The sequence below is a fragment of the Zingiber officinale genome, chromosome 3A (assembly GCF_018446385.1).
Source record: "Zingiber officinale cultivar Zhangliang chromosome 3A, Zo_v1.1, whole genome shotgun sequence".
Classification (NCBI taxonomy): domain Eukaryota; kingdom Viridiplantae; phylum Streptophyta; class Magnoliopsida; order Zingiberales; family Zingiberaceae; genus Zingiber; species Zingiber officinale.
In genome coordinates, this window is record NC_055990.1 from 30,874,894 (window position 1) to 30,890,894 (window position 16,001).

General features: G+C 38.4%; 1 protein-coding gene across 1 annotated transcript; it reads right to left on the reverse strand.

Moving 5' to 3' along the window:
- Positions 1 to 1,454: 1,454 nt before the first annotated feature.
- On the reverse strand, positions 1,455 to 10,529 carry LOC122050313 (putative disease resistance protein RGA3). Its single transcript, XM_042611231.1, has 4 exons — positions 10,426 to 10,529; positions 4,866 to 4,869; positions 1,611 to 4,670; positions 1,455 to 1,517 (listed from the first exon to the last, which is right to left on the reverse strand). The coding sequence occupies exons 1-4, from the start codon at positions 10,527 to 10,529 to the stop codon at positions 1,455 to 1,457; spliced, it is 3,231 nt and encodes a 1,076-aa protein (XP_042467165.1).
- Between the last annotated feature and the right edge of the window lie 5,472 nt (positions 10,530 to 16,001).

Genomic DNA, 16,001 nt, shown 5'->3' on the forward strand with positions numbered 1-16,001 from the left:
CCAATAATATATATATATATATATATATATATATATATATTTATATATATATATATATATATATATATATCTATATATATATATATATTTATATTTTATCTAGATCTCCATACCCATATCCGAATATCCATTTACTATAATCGGATATAAAAATTTCCTCCATATCCTCTATTCGGGTCGGATGTCAGATTGGCCATCAGATTCGAGTGAAATTACCATCCCTAACTAGTGACGGTCCCGTACTTTCATATGTTGGAGAGAATCGGAGATCTGAATGATCGACGTGGCGTGCGAGAGTGTGGGAGTGAATTAGAGATCTTAGGGCTACGGGTGATTTTAGATTGTTAAAAAATTTAACTATGAATCTTAAATTCCTCGCTAATTTAACGATGAATTATGAATTCGTTGCTAAATTAACAATGAATTATGAATTCTTTACTAAATTTACAAATCAAGGCCGGGCCAAAATTTAACTTTTCCAACAAATTCAAAATTTGTCGCTAAATTTTATAGTTAATTGCAACGAATTCAAAAATCATCACAAATTAGCGATGAATTATCAATTCGTTGTAAAATTGTAACGAATTTGAATTCATCGTTAATTTGCAAGAATTTTGAGATGATATTTTTTTTTTTTTTTTTTTTTTGCTGATTTTGTTGTAGTTTTGCGAGGTTTTTTTTTTTATAGCTACTTTTTTTTAAACTGATTTATGAAGAATTATTTTCGTTATTAAATGTCGTTGCTAAACTAATATTTTGTTTGCAGTGGGAATGCCGTACATATTCTCTTCTTGCGTGCCTATGACTTCGTACAAATTTTCTCATTGTCAAATTTTACAAAACTTAACTAAATGCGAGACTAAAAGTAACTAGTCTATTTTATTCGCCAACTATAATGACTCCTCATAAATCCAAAAGCAATAAGTTTCAAACTTCCATGTTATAAATATATGGAAAAGGAGTTCCCCATCATTTTAAAGAAAAAAAAATGAATGGTAATATTTCTATATAGATAGAGTGCACAAATAATAATTTACAATTTGCAAAATCATTCAAATAATATACACCGGAGCAACAAATAAATATCTTATGCCTTATAATGTACCATTCAAAGCATTTCTGAGGAAGCAGACACAAATAAGTAGCATATAGGTTACACTACACAATCCAAAAATAATATACAAAAGAGTAACTTTAGACACATAAAGACAAAGAGATGCAAGCCTACAAACACTAAAATCCGAGGATAAATAATATACATAGATAGAAGCAATGCATCACCAAACACCAATATGATCTAGCTAGTGGAAATATGCTCCTTAGTCAAATTTTATCAATTCCAACGAGCTACGACCTTCAAGCAGAAATAAAGAAACAAGTACATTTTATTTGTGATGATATTATAAAATCCACCATTAATTAGTTACTAACCTTAATCATAATGGAGGAAACAATTAGCCATGGAAGCTTGCTTGATCCTGTCCTATCTCTTCGGAGACTGATAAAATTGATTGATCCTGCCCATAGAATAAAATAGTTGTACAAGTTTTTTTTTCCTAACAATATTGGAAGATATGTAATAAGTTATGGTAAGAAAATAGAGGACTTACAAGGGTGATGAAACTTCCAAACTCATCCTTTATTTCGTATTTGTACGAGTCCTTATTGAGCAATAAGCGTCTTTCACGATCAATGCTATCAATAGTAACTTTTGGAATTCGTTGAATGATGTGCCAATTTTGCTTCCCCTTACTGCAACTATCTAGTAGAAGTGAATTGCATTCCATGGAAAATGTATGCAAAGTGACATTAACCAGGCATGACGCCCATTGCGGAAGCAGTTGTATTTCAGAGGGGAAAACAACTCGGAAATACTGAAACATGCCAATCTTTTCCACATATTCCAAATTTGGACAGTTATTAATTTGCAAATACCTATTTGAGGGAAGGATGCTATTTTTCAGCTTTGGGCAGTGGATGATCTTACATTCTTTCAGATTAGGAAACGAATTGAGGTTCCTTGCATGAAGATCCTCGTTAGGTTCCACAACATCTTGGGTCTCAGACAACACCCACGTTTCCCAATTGGTCATGTTTTTGAATGCTACATACATAAGTTTTGGGAATGCAGGCGTTCTGCTTCCGAGGAATTCAGGTCCAATACTCCTGATTGCTTCTCCTCCTTCAATGTGTAGGATTTTAAGATTGGGTAGTTGTCCCAGAGGAGGGAGCACTGTACATGATGGAAAATTGACAAGATTAAAAAATGTAAGGTCAGCCAAAGAATCAAGTCCAGAAGTTGACACCATCCACTCTGGAAACTGTCGGCCAGGGAAATTGACGGTGATGCGAAGGCCTTGTAGTGTCGGTGGAGGACTGAGTTGGTTGAATATCCTCTCCGCCTCAGTGATTTGCTCCTCATTGTATTCATTAATATTCATTGTCCATCCAAGATTCAATCTCCTAAGAAATGCTTTGTTCGCAAGCACAAAGTTTCTGCTTCCTGTACTTGTCGCCCTTTCCAATTTATCTATCCGTAAAAATCTTAGATTGCACAAATGTTGCAACTCGTCCATGTCACAACCTCCATCCATCTCGCTCGTGGAGTCACAATGGCCGACCAAAAATCCAGAAAGATGGTTGAGATTTTTTAACTTCCCAACTCCCTTTGGAACATGGGTGAGCGGAGTACCCTCAATTCGAAGGCACCTCAAATTGATCAACCTTGTGATGCCCTTTGGAAGTTCGTGCAGTGATTCACACCCCGACAGATTCAAAGTTTGCAGGTTTGCAAGACACTTAATGGATTCAGGAAGCCTTCTAATCTTTGTTCGATCAAGACCCAAGTATTTTAGATGCAGCAATTTCGTAAGAGAATCTGGGAGGCTGTCTATGGATGTATCACACAAATCCAAGACCCTGAGACGCTTTAAGTTTTCAAATGCATGATTCTCTATTCTCTTGATTTGAGGACAATTAACGAGGTGTAGAGCTCTTAAACACTTTTGCTCTATTATCGCATTGGGGAGCAATAACAAATCGCCTTGGCTTGATATGGACAAACGACGGATCTTCGTCAAAGAATTTATATTTGTGTATAGAGCATTATTAATGATAATCCCTTCCTCTTCCATCAAATTTTCCCCAAAAGATCGTAAAATATCATGCATAACAAATCTTGTACCTGTTAAAAATATATTATCCATTTGCAAAAGGTTGCTTGCAATAAGTTCTTTGTAGTAGTCTTCTGCAATATCTTCCATCAAACTATTTGATCGTTCAATCACAAACCCTTCGGCCACCCACAGTCGGATTATATCTGATCGAATTGATATGGCACAGTAAAAAGCACAACTAAGAAAACATTGTTTAAGGTGACAAGGTAAATTCTCATAGCTCAAGTATAAAGCCTTTGATACTTCGTTTTCATTCTCTTTCATAAACCATAAATCACTTTCAATAACTTTTTTCCACTCCCTCTTAGTCCTTTCCTTGCGGAATAAAACACCTGCTATCACTTTAATTGCCAGAGGAAGACCATCACATTTTCTGACAATTTCCATACCAACTTCTTTCAATTCAGAAATTATTTGATCCTCTCCATCTCCAAAAACAATCTTTCTAATTAATTCCCAACCATTGTCTTGGTCCATTTTCTCAACATGGTGAACAAAATCAGCTCTCATATCCGTTGCGACATCTTCATGCCTGGTGGTAAATAAGATAGCAGTCCTACACGAACCATTCAAAATGGGATTTCTGAGCAAATCTCTCCATACACTTGCGCTCCATATATCATCCAATACAAGAAGCAAACTTTCTGAAAGAAGAGAAACAATTCTGCCTTCAACTTCTGCTCTACTTTGAACACCATCATCATTTCCTCTTACACCTCTCAGTACTTGTTTGAGCAGCTCAATGTGAGAGTAATCCTTGGATACATGTAACCACACTCTATTTGGAAATTGTTTTTTCACCATTTCATCGTTGAATATTTTTTGTGCTAGAATAGTCTTGCCTATTCCGCCCATCCCAGAAATTCCCAACACACTGCATCTCTTTTTGCTATGCTCTATCTCCGAAATTAAGCCTTCTGCAGCATCTACAATTTGTGTCCCTACAATATCTGCAGCCACATGTATGGGAGAGGTAGGAGATATCGACTTTTTTACTGGGTTTTCTTGGAGTCCTTCATATCTATGCTCTAATAGTCTGGGTATAACACGATTATCCTCTTTTATTTCATCAAGTCTTTCATCAACTCTTTTTATTTGATGGCAAATGTTTCTGCGGAACTTAGAACACTGAAAGCAAGATGAAAGCAAACTGACCGGAGAGCATACCCCTGAAGAAGATGGATGGGCCTCCAATAATCTACCACCTTCGATCAAGCAAAGATCAAGTATGTCTTCTGCATCATACATGATATCTTTTAATTCCTTCACCCAATTGTCGATCACAGGATCTTTCTGTCTTTTTTTTTCGGCATCTTGAATATAAATACTAATTCTTGATAATTTTCTATGAAGTCTCTTAATTTCTTCTTTAACGCCTAGCACTTTACTTATCTCTCCCTCGATAAATTCAGATAGTTTGTCGATGTATCTTTTAACAAAAAAGCTTAGGACCACTGCCATTTCTTGAGGCTGATGAATCAACTGTTTCTTTGCCTTCATGAAAATTAAAAAGAACCTTTATATTAGAAACGAATTGTGAAAAGTAACCAGAAAAGTTGTTAAGATATATTAAACATCTCGAATGGCTTTTAAGGGAAAGAAGTATAAGGAGGAATTTATGGGACAAAAAAAATCACGTTGGATATATCTTTTTCATGAAATAATTAGACTGAATGGTATTTGACTTACCAAGCTGTGAGGAAGAGGATCAACAGAATAGCTGAATGGTTTTAGTTTGCTGTCATATACTTCCAGAATTTAAAGGAAAGGAGTTTGCATCCCTACTTTTCTAGCCAAAGTCATTTGCCTTCAATATCTGTCCATGCCCAAGTTTATGCATACCAAATATTGAACCGAGCTTGTATAAGAAAACTAAATAATATTTCAGTAAAAGGGAGAGTAAGATGAAGTAGCATATACTTGATTGAAGGATCGGATTACATCACATACCTACAAATAGAACTAGTATATGCTGCATAAACATACTGAAAGATTATATATAATAATTATTGTATAAAATAATATATTTATTATTTTATTAATTAGTACAATGTCATATATATATATATATATATATATATATATATATATATATATATATATATATATATATATATATATATATATATATATATATATATATATATATATATAAAGTAGTGTCCTATCAAATTTAAAACGTTAAGTCTGTGTTTTAGTAGCTATGAGTATATGTAGTTTTTACAATTATAGTAGCTATGAGTCTAAAGCTATTACAATGTTAAGTCTGTATTGTAGCAGCTACGAATCGATAAATGCTATAATATAGACTTAACGTTGTAATAGCTATGGACTCGTAGCTATTACAACATGAGTAAATAAATCATGATCACATTGTAACATTATAGTAGTTATGGTTTCGTAGCTGCTATAACACAGACTTAACATTGTAGCAAGTACTGATAATTGTAGTATCTAAAAGTTCGTAGCTGCTACAACATAGATTTAATATTGTAGCAACTATAAACTCGTAGCTGTTATAATCGTAGCAACTACGATTCCGTAATTGTTACAATACATACTTAACATTTGAATTTGGCGGGGGCGCTACCACAGTAAAAAAAAAATTCTGCTATAGTGAAAATCGCGCAAAGTCGCACAATGTGAGTCGCGCAACATATCAGCTCTCTCTCTCTATATATATAGGTATGATATGTTGGGTGCCCAACATGGTCGACTGAGAGCTAATCATATACGAAGGGCACCCAGAACAAATCCAGACCCGTGTGGGCGTCCAATTTGGATGACGGGCAACTCTCATAGTTAGGGGCATCTGAACTTGATATGGATGTTCCCAGTATTTTAATTGTGAGGATCACCCAAATTGTATATATATATATATATATATATATATATATATATATATATATATATATATATATACACCATTGTACCATCATCTTTTAAAAAAGTTGAAGTAATTGTTTCATCATCTCCTACTCGATCGGCCATTTGTTGTATGAAATATATATATATAGGACGTAGTGAAATTAAAGTAACATATAATCAGATATCACCGATGACACTGCATGTATAAATAAATACATGAATAATATTGGCATATAGAAATTTTTTAGCCAAACCATATGCATTTGTTTAGGAGAGAACAGCATATCTTCAGATACAACTTGACATAACTTAGGATAAGAACCCTTTAACCATTCAAATGTCAAGGAAGAAAAGAAAACTTTCCGAGTTAATAAGTGAGCACATTAATAGTTGTTCTTCTTATCTGAGCAAGGGAGATAGAATCTGGAGTAGCAAGTAAAGATTTTATTTCCATAGCTAGTACACTATCAGTATCTAGATCCCCTGTAAGTTGTGTTACTGCTTGAATCGCCTATAGAAAGTTTGAATAGATACAAATATTTTGAATACCCAAGTGAGTACATAAGCCCATTACATAGCGAATCGTTGTCAACTCCGCACCCTTCACCGACTCTAGGTCTCGAATAACTTTCGCCTTAGCACCTGAAACCTACCATGCGAATCTCAAACAATTGATCCAACACTAAAAAAGGTTCTTGACCTCATCATAGCTCACATCTACATCCAGTGAAACTTGGTTAGGATCTGGAGGGTTTCCAAACCTATTCTAAGTTTACTTTCATTAAAGGGTATAGTGAGCCTCCTGTCAAGTTAGACTCAGAATACATCAAGCATTGTAAACACCCAATCTACCGTGATCTTCATCAATATACTATCCAAATTATGATTCTATTTACATATCTCTCCACACTGCCCAACACATCATTGTAAACTGTTCAGACTCATCATTTGAGCAATCCATGAAAGAAGCCATATTGACCTTGATGAGATAGCTCTAGAACTTGGTACATTTCTATACACTTTGAACCACTCGACAAAACAAAATATAGTGACTAGTAGTGTTGGTGTTTCTATGCATGTACAAAAGTATGTTTTTCAAAAACACTGAGAAATCATAATAATTTCTTAAATTATTGCAACATGCATCACACATATCCATCAGAACAAGCATATGTAGACATAATCGTAGAATAAAATTTGTTTAGAAACTATACCTGTCAGATGACATGTAATGGAAACAATATCAACTAACAAACTTCACAAGATTTACCTATATTGATAGACAACTTTGCAAAGCCACAAGTTGCATCTCCTTTTTGGTACTAGCCGAAGGAAGGAGACGATGTGATATGAGAATGGCTTGATTTGTGCTCAGTGGCTAGTGTAACCCAGCGACACAAATTGGGATAGCAACTAAGTTGTTGTTCGGATGCAAGAGTTGCTTTTCGACACAGTGAGGCCAACGGTAGGGGGCTATTCGACAGTTAGGGCTGACGATATGGTGGTCAGTTGGAAGGCACGACAGTAGGGTGGCTGGTTGGAAGGCTCGGCAACAGGGTGGTTGGTTGGAAGGCCCAGCAGCAGGGTGGACGACAGTTAGGGGTATAAATGAACCAAGCCGCTCATGAGCTATTCGAAGCTCGATTCGATAAAAGCTTATTTGAGCTCATTTAATGAGGTTGGTTAAGATAAACAAACTAAGCTCAAACTTCACAATATTCAGCTCGTTAGCTCGTGAACATGTTCGTTAAGAGCATGAATCAACTTTTAAATAAAAAAAATAATAGTTTTGATATTGAATTTATAAATTTTACACTATATTTATGAAACATACAGACAAATATATATTAGAATAAAATTATAAATTTTAATAAGAATATTATAATTTTCTCTAAATATATAATTTAGTTTTTACTAAATATTTAAATTTATAATTTATATTTATTAAGCTCATTTAGGTTTAACAAAAACTCGAATAAGCTCGTAGGCCATAAATATATTCGTTAAATAAAGTTGTAGCTCAGCTCGATTATAAACGAGGCAAACTTAAACATTCAAGAGTTCGGCTCGACTCGACTTGATTACACCCCTACAGACAGTGGGCAGAGGTGGCGACACAAAAGTGTGCAACCCTTTTTGATGGTTAGCAGCACAAGAGAGGGAGAGGGAGGAAGATAGAAAAAACCTAAAATCCAAATCTCTTTTATTTCTTCTCCCATGAAGATGTATTTATACATTTCCATCGAAGTTTGATAAGCAAGATCGTCGAAGTAGAAGTTGTAGCTAACAAGAAGGATGACACAGAAAAAAGAACTAATAGGCTCGGTGCATCCGAGGGACGAGGTACAATGGAAGAGTACATCGGTGGACGAGAAAGATGTATACAGTGTTCGAGGGATGAGAAGTAGGGGAAGAAGTCTGCTCGAGGAGAAGGCCAGAGTTGGGTTTGGGTAAGCTCAATTTCAGAGGGTCGGAGCATCACCCAAGCGAGCGGAACAAAAAATGATTAACAAGGGAAGCTAACTATTTTTAGATAAATAGTATGAAGGCACCTTCAAAGGCTTGGAAGGCACCTTCCCTAGCCATTATCCGAGGATAAAATTTTATCCTCGAGAGATAGAATTATTTGATCGTGAAGTTGATAGAGGGGGGGGGGGGGGGAATATCGATCGTAAAATTCGTAGTGAGTACACCGCGGAAAAGAAAGAGAACAATGCTAACAAGAATCGATTTACTTGGTTCGGAGCCTTGGTCGACTCCTACTCCAAGGTTCGTACTCGTCGAGTGCTTTCGTTGGGCAATCACTAATAGTTCATAAAAATATTACAAATGAAAGTACAAGAACTTTTAAATAGGAAATGGCTACACTCCCTGGGGGAGGAAGGTGAGGGTCATCGGTAGGAGAAGGATGAGCTAAACAAGAAGGAAAGCCACAGTTCATTTGAAGTTTGTAAGCCTCTAAGTCGCCAAAGTTGGAAGTGCAACGAGTAAACCACTCACTGGAGGAAGTCATCATGGCTAAGAGATGATTGTGGAGAGAGGAATAGCCGCTAATGGAACAAGAAGAAGAAGGAAAAACCCAGAAACGGAAGACGATGGGTTAAACCCTTCTCTTCTTCCACCCTTTTAAGAAAAAACACTTAAACAAATATTGGAAAAAAATAGCATAAGGGAGAAAAACACAAAATCATAGGGATAAAAGAAAAAGTGGGATTGATAATAGGCCGTCAGATGTGACGGTAGAAATTTGAGTTTGGTGAAATAAGTATTTTAATAGCAAGAAAGTACAAACGTAACCATAACTAACACAGCCAATTAGAGTAAAAGGTGATGTCCTCGAGGAACGGGACCAAATTTGAAAAATATCATGATCCTGAGGAGGGGTAAGTAAGTTTGGCGGACATTCTCTTAAAGCACCACGTACTTCTTTCTTCAAACAACTCACTCAAGCGGTCATTCTCTTAAAGCGCCACGTACTTCTTTCTTTAAACAACTCACTCAGCCCTTATAGATAGATCGGGCATGTACTGTAGGACCGTTGGGCCGGCTAGGAGGGGATTGGATATCCTGCAAACACAAAAAGACAAACCCTCCTCGAACTCTTTAAACTAACACTTGCATATATAAAGTAAGCTGATAAATTAAAAGCATAAAGAAAAAGCGAGGCACAAAAGGTTTACTTGGTTACAACCGGGGTGGTTGTTAATCCAAGGAAGATAAAGTCCACTATCAATGTAAAATACCGGAATTAGGCGAATATGAATAAGGGAATTTTCCAGAATTTTTGGACATTTTTCGGGAATTTTTCGGAGCTCGTACGGACGAGTTAATGGGGATAAAAAGGGGTCCGGAAAAGCCTGTTTAGGCTACCCCGTTTAAGCGAGGAAATGTTTATATTTACATTTCCTTTTCTTTTATTTCTTTTTATTTTCTTTATTACCTCGCCGAATTCCCCCATCCTCGCCGAGACCCCCCGCGTGCCTCTCTTCCCTTCTCCTCTCGCGCCGACGCCAAGCCTTTCTCCGGATCCTTGCCCTAACCGCTGGCCCGGCGGTTTCTTCCTCGCCGCCCACCCACTTCTTCTTCATCTCCTTCATTTTCTTCCTCCTGAGCCGCACCCCTTGGTGCCCTAGCCGAGCACTCCGACGCCACTGTCGATCCACCGCAAGCGCGTCTGTCCCCCAGTGCCGGCGCCACCGTCGACCACCCGGAGCCCTAGCCTTTGCTGTGGAGTTCCTAGCGCTGACCACTAGTGCCCTAGCCTTGCCGCTGCGGCACGGAGGTGCCGCCGGCATTCTCTGTGCCCTAGCCAGCCCGATCACCACAGCCGACGCCTGCAGACGAGAGTAACGCCGAGCCCTTGCCTCGCCGATCTCCTCACGTGAGCCACCACCACCGCTCCTCCCCGCTGCACACTGCGAGGCCGACTCCTCTGTGCCCTTCTTCCTCTCTGCCGCGTTTCGGCACAGCGCCGACGCCGACCATCTCGCCAGTGTTCCCGTGTCCTAGCAGCGATCCTCAAGTTAAGCAGGGACGAGAAATTTCTGGATTTCAATAATTTTGATTGATTGGGTATGTATGGTTGAGATCAGTGAGGTGAGTTTTGGTTACTATGATGTTCTGTGGTGTTCTTGGTCTCACCTTGATCCGAATGGTAGGGAAGAATTCAGCAGAGAGGAGGTTCTGTGCCATTTTGTTGAGATCTGTGGATTTGCTTGGTTCCAGCATCAACAGTAGGTTGTTTGCTGTGGAAAGTTGCTGTTGTCGATCACCACTTCCTCCTTCTTGATCCGGTTGATTTGAGGTAAGGTTTATTGTTTTGATCTTTGTGTTAGATTATTGCTAGTTGTGTTAGCAATAATTATTGATTTAGGTTTAGAAGTTGTATAACGGTGTAGTTGGGGTTAATGAAACTAACCCTAACGGGTCAGTGGATTAGAAATTAGTTTAGCTATTTGTTTATAATTAAATTAGCTAAACTATGCGATTTAACACAGGACTTTGACGCGAGACGAGTATCTCGGAGTCAGATTGGACCTTTCTATTTTCGGAGGCGGGAACTTTTGACTTATTGTCTTTGATATGCTTAGTAATGAAATTAACAATTTGCATTAATTGTGTTTTCTTATTTGTTTCGGTTAATCACTGCCCGATACATGTTGCCTGCTTGATTGATTGTTTGTTTGCATCACGTATTGATACCTATCTGATTTCACATGCTCATGGGTAGTGATATAACCATGTTTTACCATGTCAGGACCTAGGTTTGATACCTTATTTGATCAGTATACCTTGATATGATTTATTTACTTTGGTGCACATTATTATATGTCCAGAGATTGGTTTAGTATATTACCATGCTTAGTGACATGCACCATTTACATGATCGCATGTTGTGCGATAGATTGCTCCATTATTGTTGAGCACATTGCCAGTTTCATCACTGTTCGGTGCTCCGTTGTGACGCTCATGGGTAGCGCGACACAGCGTGGTAGCACGTCAGTTTGGCTCTTCCGGTGCTCCGTTAGTCCGCTCATGGGTAGTGTGACGCAGCGTGTAGCACGTTAGAGATCCCTCCCCGTCACAGTGTACCGGGAGATGAGAGCATTGTGCTCCCTCATTTATGATTTGGGGTAGGAGTATGTGTGTACTCCAACAGCATCCCGTCCACTCGGTCACTCATCAGGGGTAGTGATGCAGAGTGCACGGTTGTCACAGCTCTACCCACTCAGCCCCACTTTTGTTATGAGTTAGCTGACTGGTGTCAGGGGTGACCATGACATTGGCATCATATGCATGATGCATTTATTGTTTGTGATTGTGTTTGCTACATTTATATGCTGCATATTGTTTGGATACCTATGTTTGACATGCATACAAGTCTTCTATACCTTTCAGACTGTTTGTCCTTTTTACCGGGTCCTGGTTAGTACAGTTTCTCTCCTGTTTACTTCGATTTGCATTTACCTTTATTTTATCAGGAGACTGTACGCATAATTAGTGCTAGGTGTTATTTCTTTACTTTGCATATCAATTGTACCTGCTGAGTGTTGGACTCACCCCGCCTCCATTGTTGTTATTTTCAGGTTGATGCTGTCAGGAGGGAGTTCCAGTCGCTAGTCCTCACTGCACGTAGTGCTAGATCCCTGCAGACCTCGATGTTTTATCTATCATTTAGTTTTGTTTTTATTTTGATTATGTGTGGACTTGGTTATTTGGATACTTGGATATTGTATGTTTTCTTTTGCGATGTTGATGGATGTTCTATTCGATATGTTTTTACTACATGCCTACCTGGACGGCAGAAGAGGTGAGTTTGTCAGATTTGTGTTTTACGAGTGTAGTTGAGTAGGGTGGTTTTCGAGTCAGAGTATTACTGCTTTGTTTGATTATATATAACTGCGTGGATGTTTGTGTGATTGTTTATTTACTGTTATTATTCCAGCCGCATGTTGCTGAGGTATTTGAGATGCAGAAAGTTTCAGATTTTCCGCTGTACAGGGGAGATGCTGCCGAAATTTCTTCGGACAGGGACTCCTCCGGGGCGTTACAATACAGATGGTATCAGAGTGACCTTGCGATCGTGAGTGCGCCTGTGGCAGAAGCACCCAGGGCACCACCTAGCGAGGGAGATTCTGGGATTTGTTTGTGGTGTGATTTATGGTTACACAACGAGGACGTTGTGTCTTTAAGTGGGGGTGATTGTAATACCTCGGTTATGAGATTCTGGTTAAGTATTACTTAAAAGGTTAGATGGTACTATCCATATCACCAAGGTGCACCTTCCTTTTCGGAAGCCCAAACTTAAGAACTCCAAAGTTAAGCGTGCTTGGCTTGGTGAAATCTGAGGATGGGTGACCTCCTGGGAAGTTTTCCAGGGTACGTGCGAGTGAGGACAAAGCACATTGAAAGGACCTCCGGTGGTCTGTGGAGCTAGTCATCAAACCGATAGGTAATTCTGGTGCCGTTCCTGGTTCGGTCTGGGTGGGGCCCGCCCGGGCTGGGGCGTTTTACGATCGTTGTTTTCGTATTTTAGATATTTGGGATAACCTGATACCTATTGATATGGTATTAGAGCGCCAAGTTTGGCGATACTTGTTGGATTTTTGTATTTTGGATTTTCGAGATTTATCTTATACCAATTTATTTGGTATCAGAGCGGGTTATGATACCTGCTTTTGGTGTTCTGGAGATTTATCGGATACCTGTTGTTGGTATTCTGGATATTTGGGTTAGCCAGGTTTGCAAGTCAAACTGGGCATTTTCGGATTTTCGATATGGTTATGTTTCGGATTTCTGTTTCGGATTTATATGGATTTCCGGTGATTTTCATGTTCGGAATTTTGAGGTCAGAAGTTGGGGATTGGATAGCGATGGAACATCTCCAGATGGCATATAGGTATGATGTTTAATGTTATAGTTTATGATAGGTATTAACATTCTTTATGTAGTACCTGTTTGGTTGTTGTAGCACATATTACCTGTGATGGGTTAGCCATTGAGCATGGTTGATCTTAATAGAGATCAAGGATTATAGTCTCTGGTGATTTTTCTTATCATACCATCAGTAGTTTAAGCTTCTGTTACTACTAGTAGGAGATGGAGGCACATACCAGCCTCTACTATTGTTAGCTGGGTAGTGGATGATACCTACATAATTCCTGTTGATTTAGTTAGTAGAGTTTTTATACTCATATCTTTTGGATATTAGGGTATCCGATACGATGAAAATTGGTCATTTGGGGAGTTATCAGTTTTGATCATTGTTGAGAATGATTTGAGGTTGAGGAATATTGTGAGATCAGATATTGTGATGTGTTGATTTCTAATGATTTATGAGAGTAAATGTTATGTGGTTGTCTGATGATCGATTACTAGATATTTGTTTGGATGATCTATTAGTGGATAATTATTGTGATGATCTATTATTTGGGTTGTCGTTGATGGTAACATAGTGAGTGTCATGTATGATATTCACAGGTTTGATGATTATAGTTGGTGATCAGATTATAATCGGGTGCTAGAGAGTTTACGGTTGAGTGTACTTATGGATTTTAATAAATCTAGTTAGTTGTGGTTAGTTAACAGGATGATAAAGTTGATATTTGCTTCCTCTGATAGTAGACTATATGGATAAATAATGATTTGATGTTTTGAATGCTAACTTGCTCTTATGGGGAGTAGAGACTGATTCATCTGATATTATGTGGGCTGATATTTTTGAGGATAAAAATGAAAGTGTCTTGATGTTCTTGAATTCTGACTTTATCTTTTGGGTTGTACACATTTATACATATGATTATTGTGGGTTTCTAGTAGATTATACCCGAGTGGATAGGCATACATGTCTGATTGTTTATTGGAGGTATTTGTCAATTAAAAACTATGTTGTGGAATGTGCACATATGTTTGAGTGTTTCATTGGAGGTATTTTATCGATTTAATCTGAGTTGTGATATGTGCATACGCGTTTGGTGGAATATTTGATGTATCTTGTTTATTATATTTGATTTATGGATGCACTTGTGTCTATTAGGCTTTGTTGGAAGTATTACATTGATTATACTCTTGGCATAGGTGTATATATGCCAGGTGAGGTTGTTTGAGGTGTATTGTCGATTATACCTATGTTGATATATGCACACGGGTTCGGTAGGTATTGTTGGAGGTATCACACTGATTTATACCTGTGCTATGAGTGTGTTTGGTATGTACTAATGGGATGATTATGTCGATCATACCTATGTTGTGTGTGCACGTGTGCCAGGTGTCTTGTTGGTAGCATCATGATGATTCTACCTATGTTGAATGTAGAATGCTGAGTGTCTACATTATGTTATTGGTTGTATAACCCTGTCAACTAATTCTCCTATTAGTGGGTGACCAACCCACTAGGATGATGATAGAGTTGACTATGGATTTGATTTGTTTACTAGGTTGTTTATATCTTTGGCTGCCTACAGTGATATGTGGTTGAGTGATCTCGTGTAGCCTCTGGTTGGATAGTTAGGTGCCTTGGACACTTATGGATCGTTTGTGGTGGAGCGGAGCTCCCACATATACATATTTCGGATTGCTTGTAGCGGAGCATTGCTCCCATATCTATTGCAAATACATGTTATGGATTATTGTAGTGGAGTGTTATTCCTACATATTGAGGATTTCTTGTGGTAGAGCGTTGCTCCCACATATGTGGTGTTTTCTGTGATGGAGCGTTGCTCTCACACGGGTGGATCTATTCTTGGTGATTTGTATTGTTGGTGATTATATTTCAGACTTATTGTCAGGGATCTTTTGGTTAGAAATGTCTGTGATACGGACATTATGGGTCATGATCTTACCACTAGGGTTTGGTAAGCCTTAGATGTTTTCAGAGACTTGATGATTTTGGTATTTCCAGGATGTTTGGATCGGTTTCCATTGTCTTTGTTGATGATGTTGTGATCTATTTCAGAGTTACGGTGAGTCACGCACATCAGCTTTGCATAGTTCCAGAGATGTTTCGGTGGAAACGTCTAGATGTGAAGATCAGTAGTGCGTATTTTGGTTGTCTTCTGTGAGATGTTTGAGACACACGGTCACCAGTAGGAGTATACCGTGGTTCCACAGGAGGACGAGGTTGTTACCGTTGGGAGTAGACGGAGTCTATAGAAGAGGCTCGCAACTTCCTTTATTTGGCTCGATATTTTCGGAGATACGTTGAGGGTTTCTCTCGGATAGCTATGTCACTGACACGCCTGACCTGGAAAGGCGTGAAGTTCACTTGGACTAAGGATGACAAGACCAGCTTCTAGGAGCTGAAGCGGAGACTAGTGTCGGCTCCGATTTTGGTTTTACCTTCTGGAGAGGACGGATATGTCCTCTACACCGATGCATCTATTCAGGGTTGAGCGCTGTTCTGATGCAGCACGATGTGGTAGTCCCCTATGCTTCTCGTTGATTGAAGGAACATGAGAA